We start from the raw sequence: 19467 nt of genomic DNA on the forward strand, positions 1-19467 counted from the left end.
ATAAATATAGGGTAGGGTAAAGAACAGACTAGGCCATGGCTATGTTAAGTTTGGATGTAATCCTGAGGGCAGCTGAGAACCATTGATAGAAGCAGAGAAATGTTTTCTGTGGCTATAGTGAGGAGAATGAATTGGAGGCAAGCCAGCCTGGAGGCCCAGCAGCTAGAGACCAAATAAGCAGTTACCATCTTCCAGACTGAAAGAGAATCTCTTGTCAGTGCCAAGATTAGCATAAAATGATAGCATTATACAACCCAATTATTATTTGATTTCTCTAGCGTCAATCTGACTCAGCATTCTAAATTTACTTAAGATTTGAGGATGAGGGTTTTGCAAATCCTTCCTCATTAAGGCCAATGATATTATAGTCTAGAAGAGGACAGGGCACATGCTTTAAGCCAGATAGGTGTGACTTTGAACCTCAGCTCTGCTACTTGCTAGCTGTGCAACTTTGCATAAATGACTTCTCTGAGTGTCAGATTCCTTACTGATACAATGGGCATAATACTTTCCTCAGAGAATTAAGAGAGATACGTTGTATATGCAGTGCCTCTCACAGAGTAGGTACTTATAAATAAATGGCATCATCTACGTGCCATTGTTCTGTGACCTAGTCTAGTTTTCTATAGAAGGGAACAGAGAATGGGGTGAATAATTTAATCTTTTATCAATTATCTGAGGTAAAATTAATATCCCTATTTTGTAGATGAGGAAAAGGACACAGGCTCAGAAATTAGGTAACAGCTCAATGAACTAGGGACAGAAAGTAGTAAACCCACAAGAGCTGGTATTTCATTTTATTTTTATCTGCTGTACACTCTCTCCAGCAGTCAACATCTGCTGCTTCCAGCACTCTTTGATGGGTCCAAAACCCATTCCCCTTAGTCATGGCACAAATCAGTCATGAGGTCTGATGGCCTATGGCAGATCACCAAATACTGTACTCTGGCTCCACTGAATATCCTTTTCCCTCCCTCCCCAACCTTTTCCAATATTTCTACTACCTCCTCCACCTCCCCCCGCATTTTACAGTCTCTGATTTTCCCTTATTAAAAATTTGCCTCTTTGAAATTCAGACAGAACCACCCTGGATTGGGATGCCTTCCAGGGTTCCTCCCTTTAAAGGGAGTAGATAAGTAGGTCACATCAAGATGGTGGGGGAGGAAGGCAGATTCTTATGGGAGGAGGAAAAATACTGCAGATCACATGGAGAATGGGAAACAAAATAAGAGGGTTTCTTGCTCTTTCCCCCTCCCCACCTCTCACAGTGACAGTCCCTGCCAGCCACTATTACAGTGGAAAGCATTTTGGAGACTACACAGGCAATACTGAGTTCTTAGTGTCTGAGGATACTAGTGAAAACTGTATTGAGCAGAAAGCTTATCTACCCACCTGCCTCCTCTTCAAGCTACCCCCACTATACTCAGGATGCATGGAGAAGAGAAAGCTCAGTTTTTCTGGAGCTTCAATGACTATTTTCTGAAAGTTCGGATCTCTGGAGTTTGGAAGCTCCCTGGGGCCAGAAAGGCACTGGCTGTGATTGCCTGGAGCAGCAGCCTAGGATCCCATTTACCAAGATGCTGTTGTGGCAACCAGAACAAGTCAGGGGCTTTGCACGATTTTGCTTCCCCGCCCCAAACCCTCTTGACATCAGTTCACAGCAAGGGGTGTGGATGAGCATTAAATTACACAGATTGCTGTGAAAACCAAAGACAGAGACAGGCACAGGGATAGAGGCAGGGTGCGGCATCAAAGATCCAACAGTACCAACTCCACCCTGATGCACTGTCCCTTGGGACTGAGCCCTGTTTGAATCATAACACTGGGCGGTTACATTTCTAGGAAACTGCAGCTGAAGGGGAAAGGTCCTGGCTAGATGAGTGAGACTGTGTACAGATCAGGACTGAAAGCATGCATCCAGGCAGATAATTGGTCCTTGAACTCCATGCCTAGGGCACAAGGCAAGCACACAAAAACAAAAAGACCAAAGGCTGACCCTCTAACCCAGGGTCAACAAACCCTCTTCCCTCCATGGTTGTTGGAGGAAGCAGGAGGTTCACATCTGGAGAGGTTAGAGGTTTCTACTCTTCTTGCCTGAAGCCTAATGAACTTCTAACTCAGAGTCTCACTGTGTCAGGACACTGGCAGCTCTTTTGCAGAGGCTTAGAGGTGATGCTGCAGACTTTGGGGTATGATAATCTCTCACCTGGCTCATGTTCCCATATTCCTCCTTACCATCCCTTCCCTATTCACAAGGTGCTGGGCAGATTACACAGGGACACTAAGCCCTTCTGCTCTTCTTCCTTCACTCTGTAGAAAGGAGTCCCTTCCACCTCTTAGATGTCTGTGCCCAGGTGCCCTATGGGAAATTCTCATGCTTTTAGTGGCTCTCCTTCCTCCTGCAGATCACATTAAAAGCCATACTGGATGACAGGAGAAAGACATCTATCTTCACCTGGGCTCTTCATCATGTTTAATCTCCCCAGAGGGGTAGACCTGACAAACACACTTCCTTCCCAGGCTGGAGAAATACAGAGCCATCTCTCAACAGAGTAGGTGTAAATTCCCCACAGGTATGTAGCAGGCAAGTAGCAGCAGTGACAGTATGGTGGTGCCTTGAATTGAAACAAGAAGTTTGGACTTGTGAGGCTTAAGACCCTTTGTGTTCTCAAAAAGTCACTGGCAGCTCCTCCAGCCTCAACTACTTGACTGGCCAACATCTCCACCTGGTCCTGGGTGGTCTGCCTTACCTAGGTCTAGTGCCAGTTGCTAGCCCTTGGCATATCTAGCACCACCTGGGAGAAATGGGCCAGTTTTGAAGCTTCCATATCCCCCACCCATAAGTTACTCATGCATCTAAGATGTTCTAAAACTTTAGTACGCATTGAATCACCAGAGGGCTTGTTAAAATATAGTAGTCCTCACTTATCTCTGGGGAATATGTTCCAAGACTCCTAGTTGATCCCTGAAACTGTAGAGAGTACCAAGCCATATATATATGTTTTTTCCCCCTCTACATACATATCTATAATAAACATATCTTTTCACTTATAGGAAGCACTTATATGGATTCTCTTTGGCATATCTGAATTACCAGCATCACTGCTTTTGTCCTTTGGAGCTGTTATTAAGTAAAATAAAGGTTGCTTTAACACAAGGACTGTAATACTGCAATAGTGAGCCAACATAGACAACCAACATGGCTACTAAGTGACTAATGGACAGGTAGCCTAGACAGCATAGAGACGCTGGACAAAGGAATGATTCACATCCCAGAATGGAGGGTGCAAGATTTCTTCATGCTATTCAGAAAAGTGCACAATTTAAAATTTATGAATTGCTTATTTCTGGAATTTTCCATTTAATATTTTGTACCATGGTTGACCTCATGTAACTGAAATTTGAGGAAGTAAAACCTTGGATTAGAGCATAGGTACTGATTGCTGGGCCTCATCCCCAGGGTTTCTGATTTGATAGGTTTGGAATAGGGACTGAGAATTTGTATTTCTAACAATTCCAAAGTGATAGGATGCTTGCTGTTTTAGGGTCAACATCTGAAAACCAGTGAAAAGAATAGGTTTGAGTCCTAGCCCTGCCACTTTCTGCTTCTAAGATCTCATACTTGACCTCCCTGAGTTTCATTCAATTCCTCATCCATCAAAGGGGTGAGGACATAGCTTAGTGGTAGAGCACCCCTGGGTTCAATCCCTAGTATCCCAAAAACAAAACCAAGGGCTTTGTTCTATAACTAGTTTACTGGGGATAAACTGATCAATAACTCTGGTGACTTTGCTCTGTAGAGGTACCTGGGCTCTCAGATGAAGGTCCTATATAGGAGTGAACAAGGAATTGAGAGGATTCAGTTGCATCCTGTGTTTGTTTTTGTTTTGTTTTGTTTGGGGGGTACTGGGGATTGAACCCAGGGCTTTATGTATGACTGCTCTACCACTGAGCTATATCCTTTTAAAATCTTTTATTTTGAGACAGGGTCTCACCACGTTGCTGAGGTTGACCTTGAACTTGTGATCCCTCTGCTTTAGTCTCCTGAGTAACTGGGATTACAGGCATGTGCCACTGTTCCCAGCTAGTTTGCATCTATTATTTGAAAGACCCTTTCCCTGTGCAGGGGAAATTGAGTGTCAGAGCTGGGGATGTGGAGTAGTGATAGAGCACTTGCTTCAACAAATACATTTATTGAGTTAGTTTGTCTCCTGTCCATCAGATACTCTACTTAATGCTGAGGCTGACTTTGAGCAGATATGTGGGGATTCTAAGACCCACTTAAACTCATCTCTGGACCTCAGTTTCTTCTACAAAACAGGGGCTTTGGGCTACATGTGGTAGTGCACACCTGAAATCCTAGCTACTCAGGAGATTAAAGCAGAGGGATCACAAGTTCAACGCCAACCTTCGCAACTTGGCAAGATCCTGTTTCAAAATAAAAAATAATAAGGGCTAGGAATATGGCTCTGTAGTATTCCTGGGTTCAATTCCCAATACCACCAAAAAAAAAAAAAAAAAATCAAGGATCTTGTCTATTAAATAGTTCATTGGGGATGAACTGACCAATGACTCTAGTGACTGATGTTCTTCAGGTGAAGGTTCTAGAAAGGGATGGATAAGGAGTAAAAATGTGACTGTTCCTTCCAAAATCTAACCCTGGTCCCAAAGTTGAACTTCTACACAGGACCCAGAAGTGCTGTTAGTCTGGTAGACCAAATTGGACCTTCAAGACTTTGTTCACAGTTCTCATCATAAGAAGACCTGTGCACAGGTCAAAGTTTATTTATTTACTTATTTATTTATTATACTGGGGACTGAACCCAGAGGCACTATACCACTAACCTACATCCCTAGCCCTTTTGAATTTTTTATGTGAGATAGACTCACTAAGTTGCTTACAGCCTTGCTAAGTTGCTGAGGCTGGCCTTGAACTTGCTATCCTCTTGCCTCAGCCTCCCCTGAGTTGCTAGGATTACAGGTGTGTGCCACAGCACCTGGCAAGGGCCCTTTAAAGCTCATTCAGTGTCTACCTTTTCTAAAAACTCATACTAAATTCTCTCTGGCAATCCAATCTTTATCGATCACAAGTAATTTTTATAATTTTCTTCAGGTGATAATAGGACAGATTACTGAAATTGTCAAGTGAATTGAAATCAGGGTTGCTACCACATTACACCCTTCTACTTGTGCCTGATATAGTCCCTCTGTGGGGGCTATGTAGAAACTCAGTGGTCTGCAGGTTCATCTCTGTATGTCACATATCTAAAGTCTGTCCTTAGAGAATACTCAGATATGAAAAATGAGTTATACCATGTAAAATGCTATTAAAATAGAAGAGCCCTTGAAAAGGAAATGCCTGCAAAAATACAAAATTAGTCAGCTGCTTATTTTATATGGTAATCAGAGATAGAGAATAAATATATTTGTGTGTAAATATATATACATATATACGTATATAAATATAAAATGTCCCATATTCTAAAATCTACTTATTTGCATATAGACACAACTGCTTCTCTAATCTTTTTTTAAACTATATGTATTTTTTTCTATTCTAAATATAATATATGGGTTGGTAGAAACTAAGCAAAGAAAATAAAAAGTAAAAAGAAAAGTAAAAGAAGAAAGTAAGTCATTCATAAACCCATAATTCAGAAATAACTAGTAAACATTTTGATATATTTCCTGCCAGTAGTTAAATTCACATCATGAAAAACAATATATAACATATCTGTGTGTATGACTATAAAAATAAACACTTTCAAAAAAGATACATATACAATGGATCTGTGTGTGTCCATAAAAGTAAACAAAATACTTTCAGAGTACTTTCTCTATAATCCTTCTAGTCATAAGCAATTTGTACATCCACTCCCATCTGATTCTGTCTTGCTACACTTAACCCTATCCATATTGAATCTACATATTGAATTCGACATTGGCATATCTTAGTTCCCCTTCTAGGAGACCATTTTCACACCTCCTTTTATACCCAGCATGAGTAGAAAAGGGGGCTGTGTGTGAAGCTGTATAGGGGAATCTGGAAGCAGAAGAGGAACTCTAAGAAGGAACCAGACTGCAGGCTTGAACGCCATTCTTGAAGGACTAGAAAGGGATTTTACTCAGTCTTTCTCACATCCAGATTCTGGGTGGTGGTGAAAGATGAAATACTAATCAAGTACAGTGCTTGGGAGATGAGTAACCTGAGCTCCCTGGTAGGGCTTCCACCAAAGGCAGGGAAAAGAGTAGAGGCTTGAAGACCACAGACCAGGTATTTAATTGATAGAGACAGCCAGTTGTACCACGACTAACAGCCCAGTCTCACAGGTTTTGAACTGAGCAAACAACCTAGAACATGGATTATTGATATTCAAGTGAATGTTTTTTAGATTGGAGTGTCCCAGACTTACGCTGTGCCATGTTCATGATTTCAATGTCATAGTGAAAAGAAAGCTGCAGTATGCACAGTCACATATCCCTGTGATCTGTATCACCAAACTAGCCACACTTTTGAACAGTTAAGACAGATACAACTATTGAAAGCAGTGTGTGGCCCATGACACTCTTGAGGACTGCATAAAGTGTTAAGTCACATTGCGGCTCTTACTTTAGCCTCATTCTAAGCAATAAAAGTATTGAAATCATAGGTTTGATGCTTTAGCTACACTTTTTCCAACACGTTAAAACAACAAAGGTATCCATAATAATTAAAAAGCTGTCAGTCATTGAGCATCTGGTGGTAATTGCACCACATTTTTGGGAAGAACTGGTTTAACTAAATAGTTTTTTTTAAATATTATAGTTAATTGTGTATATTTTTTCCACTTAATTATAAGTTTCCTAAAGTCAGGGACCATGTTTAATTCAGAGCTTAGTACTGTGTTGAAGCTCAATAAATATTTGTTCTTTCTTTAGTTTGGTTTGTTTGGGTGATGGGGTTGAGATTATTAAGACTTAACCTATGCACTTAAGTGATGCCTCCAAGATCAGTATCACAAATGGGAGGGCAATATTTATATGGTAAAAGAAGTTGTCCTTGTTTCAGTGCTATGCTTTCATTATTTGAACTTGGACTTGAAGGTATTTTTATAATAATAGGATTTTAAAAAGTGAATCACTCGCATACTTTCTCCTTGTTCTTCCTAGGATGAATAACACACAAGTTTAAGGCTTAGTCATGGGCTACAAGATAGAGCAAAAGTATATGCCTAGCAAGCATGGAGTGAAATGTATAGTCATTGATCAGTAAATATTAGTTGAATGAATGGATGAAACGATGTAGCCACAGTCAATTTACCACTCAGGAACACCTTCAAAGAAAAATGGAGGAAGAACTAATATTTACTCATTATGTAATATTCTTTCCTCTCGATTTCATGAGGATAGACACCTCTACCTGTCTTTAACCAAAGTTTGCCTTCTTGGGAAGACCACAGTTTCCAAAAAGTTTTATCAGAGAGCTGGACAGGAAGTGTAGTAAGTAATGGATGCCTTCTAACAAACCAAACTAATAAATGACCAAAGGAAGCTGTGAATAAAGACTAAAATAAGCCAGGCATGTGGTACACACCTGTACCCCAGGGATTCAGGAGGCTGAGACAGGAGGATTGCAAGTTCAAGGCCAGCCTGAGCCACTTAGTAAGATGCTATCTCAAAATAAAATAAAAAAATTTAAAGGGGAGGCTGGGGATGTTGCTCAGTGATAAAGCACCCCTTGATTCAACCCAAGCCAAAAAAAAAAAAACTGAAAATATGATGATGATGATGATGATGATGATGATGATGATACTGCTGCTGCTGCTGCTGCTGCTACTGCCAGGGATTGAACCCAGGGCCTCACACATGCTAGGCGAGCACTCTGTCATAAGCTACTTCCCCAGTCCTAAGCTAGTATATTAAGAGAGAGAATGACTCTAATGAAGAAGAGAAAGCTATGCTAACTTTTTAGCCACTTGCTAGAGATAGAGACATTGATTAACTCTGGCCAGTAAACTTCTCCTTCATTCCACTATCTCTTTCATTCAAGTTTAAGTCCATGGGCTGTAACTCAGAATTGTTTCACCCATAAACACATAAGAAACTTGTTCTTCAGATAGTGAAAATGAGCAATACTCTTTCCTTAGCTACCTATGAATGGAGGCAAAAACTAAGTAAAAAGAAAATACACCTTAGAGGACCTGGCTTGGAGTCCTAACTCTGTCAAGGACTTGATTGATTGTTCTTAGGCCTATTACTGATCTCCTCTAACTCATGGTTTCCTTAACTCATTCATTTTACAAATGTTTTCCAAGCACTTACTGAGTACCAAGCAGGGCTCAGTGCCCTAGGGATCCAACAATGAATAAAACAGAGGCAGATCCACTTAAATGGAATGTATCTTCTAGCAAAGAGTGACAGGTAATAAATGATTAAATAACCTCAAATGGTGAGCAGTGCTATGGAAGAGATAAAACAAATGATAAAGACGAATTGGCGAGAAGGGGTCAGGAAAGGTCTCCCTAAGGCAGTAACATTTGAGCTATACGTCCTAGAAGGAGCCAGCCAAGGAACAAGCCAGGGAAAGAGTGTTCCAGGAAGAGGGATCAGTAAGCCATGCAGGGCGACTACATTTGGGACTGGATGATAATCCAGGAAAATGATACTGCATATGCAGTTATATCAGTTGAATGATTTTGACCCAATACACCAAATAATCCTACAAGTTTCTGGTGTTGTGTCAGGGGTGGAACAAAAGCAGAGGCTCTGCTAGGCTCACACCACTCTAACCACCCCACCCCCCAACACACACTCCTGCTTTAACAAAAGCAGCTCTTCTTTAATCTGAAGTATGTTCTACATTGCTACTTTAAGACTTAGGAGAATCCAGGTTCCAGGATCAAAACTTCTTGATCTCAAAAGTCATTTTTTACTCTTTGTCAGGTTCTCTGAAAAGTTTTCATACAACCTCTGTGATGGCTATGGGAAGATTAATTCTACTCTATTTGATTGACAGAGAGTCAGGGAATACAGATTCCAGCAATGTGACTCTGCTCTCAACCAGAACCTTCCATTCCTTTCCCCTATGGTGGTTGATCTCTCAGGTGCCCTCTAAGCATGTCCCTGATAGGGAGGGACGCTGACTCTGCCTCTTTCTAATAGCTTATGCTGACTTCTTAGCTTGTTCTGTCTGAATGAGGTGCTTTCTGTCCTGCACAGGAGAGAGCTCTGTGCAGGTAGCTGAGGAAGGACTCTAGTTTTTTTTTTCCAACCTATAAAATGCAAAGTTGGCCAGCTGCCTCCCTTCCAACCCCAAAACTCATATCTTCCCTTGTCTCCAGAGAGCTGCCTGGCAGCTCTCAAATCGTCTCGACTATCCTGGGGTTTTGGGAAAAGCGCTGCACAGAATGTGAAGTCATTTTCTGGTAACACAGATCTAATTAGCTCTTTGACTGACAAGAGGAAGTAAAGGCCAAGAGGGATTTAAACAATCCAGTTCTCACATATTTCAAGACAAGTGAAGAACCAGATGGGAAAATGGAGAGAAAAGGGGAATAAAGAGAAAAGAGCCTAGAGAGAATTTGGAAAAGGGTGAGGGGAATAAAGAGAATGGGGAGGGGGAGAATATCAATTGATCAAAATATCAGTCCTTTGTTCTTCAAGCTTCACCTCTGTTCCCAAATTCCCTGCTCTCTCCCAGACAGAACTTACTTGAAGGTCAATGATTTCTCTTTCTGATTCCATCTTGTTGCCCTTCAGTCCCTTCACATACACCGGGTGCCAGCAGCAGACTGCGTGGGCTCCTCCAGACTCTGCTGTCTGTCTCTGCTGCTTTCCTTGGGTGGGAGAGAGCACACAGTTGGCAGGACAGACCTGCTATTCATCCGGCTGATGCGGGATGCCCATCCTGGCCTCAGCCCTTGGGGGAGGTGTACACACGTGCAGGCGTTATGCCCCTGTGTGTATGCACATGTGTGCACTCCAGGGGCTGGTGTGGGGCAAATTAATGGGTGGCTTTTTGAGTTGGTGGTGACAACCTTTTTCACCGGCATCTCCAATGCCCCTTCAGTCCCAGCAGAGCCATCTGAGGTCACCCAGCCTGCTTTGAGTAAGTAATTTTACTACTGGGAAAGAAATCCTGCATATTTATCAAGGAATTTGAAAGTCAGCCTGAAGATGTTTTTTGAGTTCTCATTGGTGGAGCTGAGCAGGGTCCCTAGTCCAAGGGTGGGGTGGCCTTCAGCATAGCCTCAAGACTAAAGTTTAGGATTTTTTCTGGTTCTTTGCTTTGTTCCCGCCATTCTTAAAAGGTTTTGTTTGTTTGTTTGTTTTTGTGGTTTTTAAATGGTAGTTTACTTAATAGGCTGAAAGCATAAGTCTTGTTCTACAAAGTGGTTAAACAATAAATTTTTGTTGATACATTGTTTGATACCCTTAACTTCTCCCTTTATGTAAGAAAGAGAGATGGGGGGAGCAGGGAAAAGTCGTACCTTCAAATCCTTCTCATGCAACTGGTTGCATTTTCTCTACTTTTAAAAGAAAGCTACTGAGTCTTTTTTTTTGGAAAGTATTTCTTTCTCCTGTTTACCTAGAGCCCAAAACTCTCCTGACTTTTTCCTGAAGCTCGTTTTAGACACAAGCTGGTGTGGGCATGGGCGTGTCTGTGAATGTGTATGAAGGAGGGGTTTGTCAGGGAGAAATCTCATTCAGAGTTTAAAGAAGTGGGGGTAGGGAAGAAGCGGGGTCACAAATTTACCCTCACACACTTAAATGCATGAGGTTGTGTGGCACTTTCTTTATTTCTGTTAAATGTCTTTTTAAGTTCCCACCTTACTATTCAGTGGTGTGAGAAAGGGTTGGACAATGGGATGAGAGCTCAGCTTTAGTACAATCTAATAAGCATTGTTGAATCCAATAATTTAAGTGGTAAATAGCTTAGATAGAACAGTCTTTCAGATTTCTACCCCTTTCTCCCAGAGATGGCATCTAGCCCAGGGAGATGGGTGAATGAGGGGTGGTTCTTGGATTTATCCCATGGTCTCTCTGTCTAGTTTCTGCTATTTTCTGCTATGGAGCTGCTATCAGGGGTGAAGTTTCCCCATGGCTGAATTTACTGGTTTCTGAAGGGAGTCTGGTCCTACTCCATGCCCTCCTGCTGACATTGGCAATTGATGTCTATGGCCAGAACTTATTCTCTGTCTCCTTTTAAGGACCAGTGGCCTCCCTAGTTGAATGCCCTATCTTTACCTTTGTGGTGATGTGGACCACCCTGTGATCTGGTCATGAATTCAAAATATCCCAGAAGTACCAGCTCAGCAATATGCCCCTCTAAGATAGCCTCCTCTGAAAATTCTCCTACCAGATACTCAGCTAATACTCCTGATTTCTCCCTGGGTCCATGGGAACTGAAAGATGCTAAGAAAGAACTGGAGAAAGGCAACCCAGCACCAAACCGGGCAAACGGTCTTCTTGATGTGGCTATGCGATGTGGGGGCAGGGCAGTTTTTGAGGTGACCTCCTTTCAGATTCCCAAATGCAAGTAAGATATAGAGCCCATTCCCTTCTTAGTATTTCTTTGAAAATCTACCACAAGTATCTATCACCTCACTCCTCATAATAATAACCATGCTAGTCAGATTTCAACCACTGTGACACAATACCTGAGAAAATTAACTTAAAAGGAGAAAAGGTGTATTTTGCTCATGGTTTCAGAGATTTTAGTTCATGGTTTTGTGTCCTGTTGTTTGGGGCCTATGGCAGCACAGTACATCATGGCTGGAATGCTTGGTAGAAGAATTCATGGCAGCCAGGGAACAAAAAAAGAGAGAAAGGGACTGGGCTAGTATGCCCTTTAAGGGCACACCCAGTGACTTCACTTCCTCCGACTAGGCCTCACCTTCTAAAGGTTCCACCACCTCCCAATAGCACCACAGACTGTGACCAAGCCTTTAACACGTGAGCCTTTGGAGAACACTTCAGATCCAAATTACAGTGAAAAGGGCTGGGGATATAGCTCAGTTGGTGGAGTGCTTGCCTTCCATGCACAAGGCCCTGGTTCAATCCCTAGAACCACCAAAACAAACAACAAATTACAGTGAGAAGCACTGTAGCTCATACCTTATTTAGTCTTCAGAACAACTCTGGGATATAGATAACCAGTATTATCACTTTAAAAGGAGGAAAGAGAAGCAGAAGAGGTTAAGTAGTTGCCCACAGTTAAATTGAGGTTTGAACCTGGCATTCTGGATTCAGTCTTGTCTTAGCCACAATTTTGTCTTAGAGAGGAGAGATTGAACCACATTACAGAACACCTGCTTTCCCTCCCTCTGCTATACTTCTTCCCAGAATCCCCAGAATCTAGGATCAGAAAAGAGAGGACTTTGTCTTTTTTCTTCTGTTTGACTGAAATGTATCTTATGTGGAGTTATATGATAATATAATTCCATAATATAATATGATAATATAATATAATATATATAATAATATGATAAGGGGGAAATAAAGACATTCTTAAAATTTTCTTTCTCAACAAACCTGGTTATCAAAAATATTGTCTTAGCCAGCCATGGTGGTGTATGCCTATAATCCTAGCAACTAGGGAAGCTAAAGCAGCAAGATAGCAAGTTCAAGGTCAGCCTGGACAACTTAGACCTCATTTCAAAAAATTAATTCAAAAAAATATATATTTTTGGGATATAGTTCAGTGGTAGAGTGCTTCTGGGTTCAATTCCAATACTGGGGAAAAAGAGAGTGTGTGTGTGTGTGTGTGTGTCTAGTCTTGCTGGAAAAATTTAATTTGGGTATCAGAAGCAAAATATTAACTGTTTTCTTTCTCTTTGCATCCTTGTTGTGATAACTCCCACTAACCTTTAAATAATATGGATGCATCTGGCTGAACAGAGGGGAAACCAGAAAAAGAAAATGCAAAAGAGAAAAGCACCTGAATATATTTTCAAAGAAATTTCCCTATTAATAAGCACATTGACTTCAAAAGGAAACAGCTGGTGATTGGTTATAAAATGGTTTTTGCTGCCAAGATCTTTCTGGATTTGAACCTTTCCTATCTCATAATCACCATTTGGAAGTAAACAGAAAGCAGGATTTGGAAAGTGGTTTATCTACCCTGTCACACTGTGACTCTGGACCAGGGTCAGCAAACTCTTTCTGTAAGAGGCCAAAGAGCAAATGTTTTTTAGCCTTCGTGGGTTGCTTTTAATTGCAATTACTTACCTCTGCTATTTCAGTGTAAAAGCAGTCATAGACAATATATAAATGAATGAGTGTGGTAGTGTTCCAATAAAACTTTCTTTACAAAAACCTGGTAGTCATATTTATAAAAATAACACCTGATTTGGCCACACAGGTCCTATCTGTTGACCCTAATCCCAGAATTTAAGCAGAAAGAATCTTTCAAGTCTAATGCTCATTCAAGAGGTAATTGTGGAACCCCTACTAAATGGATATTATGTAAAATCTCTGCAGGGACATCCAGGCCTCCACTGCAACCCCGGTGAAACACATGCCTATTAAGTGAGGCTGTGGTAGAGAGTGCTTCTGACATTTTGGCTGAGGTATTGAAATTGTACCTACATGGAGGCTTTTCAATCTAGAGGGAAAAGGTTTCTGTTTCTCTTTACTGCTAGGGTGATTTTTGCAATGTAAAGCCCAAAGGAGATTTTTAGGGAAATTTGTCTCTTAAGAAAGTATAATTTTAAGAACACACTTAAACTTAACAGATAACTTACAGAGAAACTTAGAAAGTAGCTGTGGGATGGGGCGAGGCTCAAATTAGACCCTATATTTGTCTATGCAGGAGGAGCAGAGTTGTAGAGTGTTGAAGAAGTCACAATAAGATCCCTTTGCCTGGTGCAGGGGCATGCACATCATTCCAGCTACTCAAGAAGCTGATGTGGCAGGATCTTTTGTTTTCATTATGCTTTAAAAAAAAAAAAATTAAAAAGTGAAATTAAAAAAGAAGAGTCTTAATTTTTTTTTTTTTTTTTTTTTTTTTTTTTTTTTTTTACTACATAGGGATTTTTTTTAAATCCACCTTTCCATTTTAAAACCATCTCTTACTTTTGATTTGTGTTGGGAGGTGGGGGGCCAGGTATTGAACCCAGGGCCCCGTGCTTGCTAGGCAAGCACTATGCCATTGAGCCACATTCCCAGCCTTCTAATTTTTTATTATAATTTATTTTTTAAACACATTATTTTTTAACTGACATAAGAATTATAAAAGCTAGGTATGGTGGGGCTCCCTGCAATCCCAGTGACTCTAAAGGCTAAGGCAGGAGGATTACAAGTTCAATGCCAGCCTCAGCAACTTAGTGAGGCCCTGTCAGTGTCTGTCTGTCTCTTTCTTTGGTCCTAGAGATTTAAGCCAGAGATGCTCTATTAATGAGTCACATCCCCAGCCCTTTTTATTTATTTATTTTTTAAATTTTGAGACAGGGTCTCATTAAGTTGCTTAGTTACTGAGGCTGGCTTTGAACTTGCCATCCTCCTGCCTCAGCCTCCGAGTCACTGGGGTTACAGTCATGTACCACACTTCTGGAGACACCCTGTCTCAAAATATGAAATTAAAAGGACTAGGGATATAAAGTTAAAAAATAAAAATTATATATATTTATGGGGTACCATGCAGTGTTCCAATACGTGTATGCATTGTATAATGTTTAAATCAAGGTTAAGCATATCTAGTACCTATAACATTTATCAATTTTTATGGTGAAAACATTCAAAATTCCAGCTTCTTTGAAATATGTAGTATATTCTCATTATCTATAATCACCCTAAAGTGAAGATCCCTTAATATTGAACAGTGGGAAAAGCCCTAGGGTGAAAGCAGTTGACCTGGTTTCCTCTGTCTCCTGAGTCACTGTGTGTTCTTAGGCAAGTTATTCAACTTCTCTGGATTTTATATTCCCCTTTGTGAAAAGTGAAGCTGTCAGGAGGTGATTCCTAAAGTTCTTAGAGCTCTTAAATCCTTTTTCTAACATGTGTTTATTTTAAATCCTGTTTATAAGTGTGTGTTTAGATTCAACACTTCCTAGGTAACAGTGAGGGTCTCAGATCTAGGTCTGAGCCAGGTGCAGTGGCGCACACAGGCAATTCCAGCTACTCAGAAGGTTGACACAGGAAGATCACAAGTACAATGCCAGCTTTGGCGATTTAGTGAGACCCTGCCAAATAGAGCAGGAGACATGATCGCTTAACATGCAGGGTTCCTAGGTTCAATCTTCATCACTGGAAAAAAAGAAAAAAAAAAAAAATCAGATCCAGGTCTAAATTTTAGTGTATGAAAGCTAAGGCCAGGGATGGTGTTGCACACCTGTAATCCCAGCAGCTTGGGAGGCTGAGGCAGGAAGGCTGCAAGTTTAAAGCCAGCCTCAGCAACTTAGCAAGGTCCTAAGTGACTTAGTGAGAACCCATCTCAAAATTTAAAAAATTTAAAAAGGGTTGAGGATATGACTCAGTGGTTGAGTGCCCCTGAATATATGAATATATGAATAGAGCAAGAAGAATCCAGTACCTTCAGTTTGATATTACCAACAAAACCCTCTCTAAAGGAATATTTATATAATAAGAAAAATTTTAGGGGAAATTACCCATTACCTCTGCTAGTGAAATACACGTCAAACAATATACAGAAGTGAGAATAAAAGCAAACTTCAGAACATGCTTACAAACCCACTTACGATCATTTACAAATTAACTCAGCCACTTCCGAATTCACTGTGTGGGAATGCTGGGACCAGGATGAATGGCAAAGGGAAGCTTTTGGGGACCTGAGAAGGGAGCTAGCAGTGCAGGGACTAATGGGGTCCAAAGACTAATGGGGACTAATGTTGACCAAGGACATGATTAACAATTAGGTGACCCTTGCACTGTCCAATAGAACTTTCTATAACGATCAAAATATTAGAGCACATTTCCATCTTCATTGTTAAATACAGTAACCATTAGCTACATGGAAGTGTAGAGCAAATGAAATGTGGTTGGTGTGAGCAAATGAAATGTGGTTGGTGTGACTGAGGATCCAAATTTGTAATTTTATTTAATATTCATAAATTCACATTTAAATAGTTAGCTATATTTAAATAGCTAGTAGTTACCATATTGGCCAATGCAGCTCTAGGCCAAAATAGGTCTATTCAAAACATTGCTTAGCAGTGGCCAATTCATATTTACCACTTCTTTTCTTGCTGCTCTTAACTTGATAGATGTTCATCAGGCCAAAGCCTGATTTGACATAAATAGGAACTCAGGGTACACAGTGCTCATGGGAATGCCCCGTGAGACCTGGGGATGCTCTTGGTTGTGGTAAGCAAAATTTCCCTTTGTTCTTTCAAATTCAGAGTAGGGGGATTTTAACTGTGACTCACTCTCCAATGACTGATTAGGAAAAGAGCCTTCTCTGTTGATGTGGAACACTTCTTACCTCTCATCCCTGTGATGAAGCTCAAAGGCGCCTGGCACTCTCTTGGTGGTGTGTGGTAGGTAATGACTAATCTCAGTAATAGGAAGAGCAAGATCTCAGTGGTTTTCAAACTTTTTAAACCACTGAAACCCTTTTTCTTAAATGTTGTCTTAGGTGGATGTTAATGTAAAGCAGATTAAAGTAAAGCTGCTCGAATCTGTCCTGCTTGTTCACCATCAATTTCTCAAGCCATCCCTTAAGGTACCTCTTGGGAACAACTTGAATTCTGGACAGGTGGCATGGTTTATGTCTCCAGGGGGCTTTGATTGTGTTAGGGTCGAGGATTACAAGTCACCCAAAATTATGTGGAGTTTTTCGAGTCTTGAAGTGAGGTGTGTAAGAGATATACATTTCACATGTATGTATAGATAGATATATCTCACGTGTATATATGTATATATGTACATACATGCACATACACTTGTGTGTGTCAGTATGTGTATAAATATGAATAAGAAAGTTTAAAAAGCAGTCAAATTATGTCCACTTATTTCAGTAACAGATGGGATGCTTGCCCACAGGGTCTTTATTACTGACAAAAGTTTCCTCAGAGGAATCTGAGTGTGACTGTTGTACTATTTCCCAAAGAGAACAGGGGACTCACAGTTGGGGTGTAGGGAGGATGAACGTCAGAAAGTGGCCATAGGGGTCGTCCTCATGTTCTTCCAACACAAAAGGTGTAAGAACGAAGAGACCATACACAAGTCTCTAGGGCGGGTAGGATGGAGAGGGGGCACTGTGGTGGAGTTCTGAGTGCAGTGGAAATCAGAGATGAAAAATTCAAAAACCCTTCAAGATGAAGGTACCAGTCCAACCCCTTCAACACAAAGATGATAGAAGCAGCTTGGTGGTGAAAGTGGAATTAGAGATTTATAATTGATGTTTCCTGGTTACCCCTTTAACCACACAGATAAGTGCATGTGAATGTGTGAGTATAATAACTCATGAGTGAGCATGTAATAACTAATCTGGGTATAGTCCCTTACAGGTTCACAGGACTTTGTACATAATTTCATTTGTCCCTCAAATGACCTAGCTGCAATTCACAGAAGCAGGATCTAAAACAAAAGTGACCTGCCCAAGATCACACAGAAGATGATGGAACCAGGACTCAATTTGAAATTTCTTTCTTCCCATTCTTATTTTTCTCCACATGATGCTACTTAACATATATCCTTAACTCACACCAAGCGCACGCATGCACACCCACACACACACACACACACAGAGTTATTGCTGTTGTGCAATGGAGCTTAATACGTCATAGATAATAAAAACTTACTGTCTCCCAAAGACAGTGGTCCTGTTTCCTAGCTGTGGTGTTGTAGTTGTTGTTGCTCTGTGGTGCTGGGGATCAAACCCAGGGCCTCATTCATGCCAGGCTAACATTATTGCTGAGCTACCTATGCCATCAGCCCCCATTGCTGGTGCTTTAATAGACATTTTATAGAGCAGTTTTAGGTTCTCAGTAAAATTGAGCAGACAGTGCAGACTGTTCTTAAACACCCGCTTCCCTTCCCATCTGCCAGGCTATCAACCTCCCACACAAGAGGGGCACACTTTGCAACCGATAACCTGGACACATTATTATCCCCGAAAGTCCATAGCTTGCATTAAGGGTCATTCTTGGTATTGTATGTTCTGTAGGATTTTTTATTTTGTTTGGTTTTTGTTCTGTTATTGTCATTTATTATTATTATTATTATTATTGGGTTTTTTTTTATGCTGGAGATTGAACCCAGGGCCTTGTGTACATTAAGCACAAACTCTACTAGTGAGCAACACTCCATTCTGTGGGTTTTGACAAGCTATGTTTTTGAGAAAGTTATTTTTCTTCCTCTTGCCCTGTAAAAATGGGGATTACAGCATCTAATTTATAAAGATCATTGTGAGGATTGAATTAAATCAGTTTATCAATGTAAAGGAAATTACCTGCCTGACATGGAAGAAGAAGAACCCAATACATGAAGCTAATATTAATCTCATTGGGATAAGCCTGGCTGTTTTATCCTCCTGAGCCTTTCCTTCTCCTCCTTTATATCAGCCCAGAGCTTCTCTGTCCAGAGATATCACAAGAAGTTCCTTAAAGGTACTTAGTCTTTGAAGATTTACTGTGCTGCTGAGAGGAACTTGAACTGTAAGTTCAATTCTTGGAGGAGAAAGGGTTAGAAAAAGAGGGATAAAATGCATAGATGTTCACAGGACCTTCAAGGTGGGCCACGGCACAAAAATGGTTCAGATTTGGACTACCAGTCAAAGGAACAGGAGAAAGTTCAGTGGGAAAATGCCAAAGCATGGGGTGAGCTGCTGCTGGAGCTACTGTGAAGGTGAAATAACCTCTTCAGCAGTTTCTCAAAGAAGACCTTCAGCTATGAAGGTGAACTATGGAATACCCAAAATGCACACTTACCACCACATTTTTATCTCCTTCCCCTTTGGACATCTCCACAGATGGTAGCTGGGAAAAATTTAAAGGAGCAAAGCTTCTAGCCTTTTTCTTTGTGAACATGCTAGTGAAAAGATTTTGTCAAGTGTTCGTGGTTACTCCTCTGGCAACCTCTTCCTCTTCTGCCCCCGCCACTGTTCTTCTTCTTCTTCTTCTTTGTTTTTTCTTAATAACTAGGTTTTTTTTTTTTTTTAAATACCTTCTTTTATTTATTTTTATGTGGTGCTGAGGATCAAACCCAGTGCCTCACACATGCTAAGCAAGCACTCTACCACTGTTCTTACATTTAGAGTTTGCATGTTTTACTGATGTTACTATTTCATATACAACTGTAAGAATCTGCTAGAAGCCCTAAGAGAACAGGGATTGTGTTTCTACTTCTGAGATTTTTTTTTTTCCTTCCGGTGCTGAGGATCAAACCCAGGCCTTGCCTATGCCAGGCAAGCTGTCTACCACTGAGCTACACCTCCAGCCCTACTTCTTCTGTACCTCGCCTAGCAGTGAGTCCAGCAGATGAGCACATAGTAATTGATCCTGGTCTTTCAAGGGTGGACCCCCTTCT

At 40.9% G+C, this 19467-nt stretch overlaps 2 protein-coding genes across 4 annotated transcripts in view; one reads left to right on the forward strand and one right to left on the reverse strand.

Annotated features, from left to right (window-relative positions):
- NINJ2 (ninjurin 2) overlaps positions 1–12354 on the reverse strand; it is a 100320-nt gene extending 87966 nt beyond the window's left edge. Inside the window, exon 1 of the mRNA XM_079140348.1 lies at positions 9691–12354. Coding sequence (XP_078996474.1) covers positions 9691–9723 — 33 coding nt within the window. The 5' untranslated portion in view covers positions 9724–12354. The remainder of the gene's footprint in view (positions 1–9690) is intronic.
- LOC306661375 (uncharacterized protein) overlaps positions 1–19467 on the forward strand; it is a 44043-nt gene that overhangs the window by 12811 nt on the left and 11765 nt on the right. Inside the window, exon 7 of one of the 3 annotated variants that reach the window (XM_079140352.1) lies at positions 2406–2573. The exons of 1 other annotated variant lie outside the window; for it this stretch is intronic. In XM_079140352.1, coding sequence (XP_078996478.1) covers positions 2406–2431 — 26 coding nt within the window. In that variant the 3' untranslated portion in view covers positions 2432–2573. Of the gene's footprint in view, positions 1–2405; positions 3559–19467 lie in introns of those variants that run through there. One more of the 3 variants, XM_079140353.1, reaches the window with a different exon arrangement.

Source organism: Sciurus vulgaris (genome assembly GCF_902686455.1).
Source record: "Sciurus vulgaris genome assembly, chromosome: 5".
NCBI classification, from domain to species: domain Eukaryota; kingdom Metazoa; phylum Chordata; class Mammalia; order Rodentia; family Sciuridae; genus Sciurus; species Sciurus vulgaris.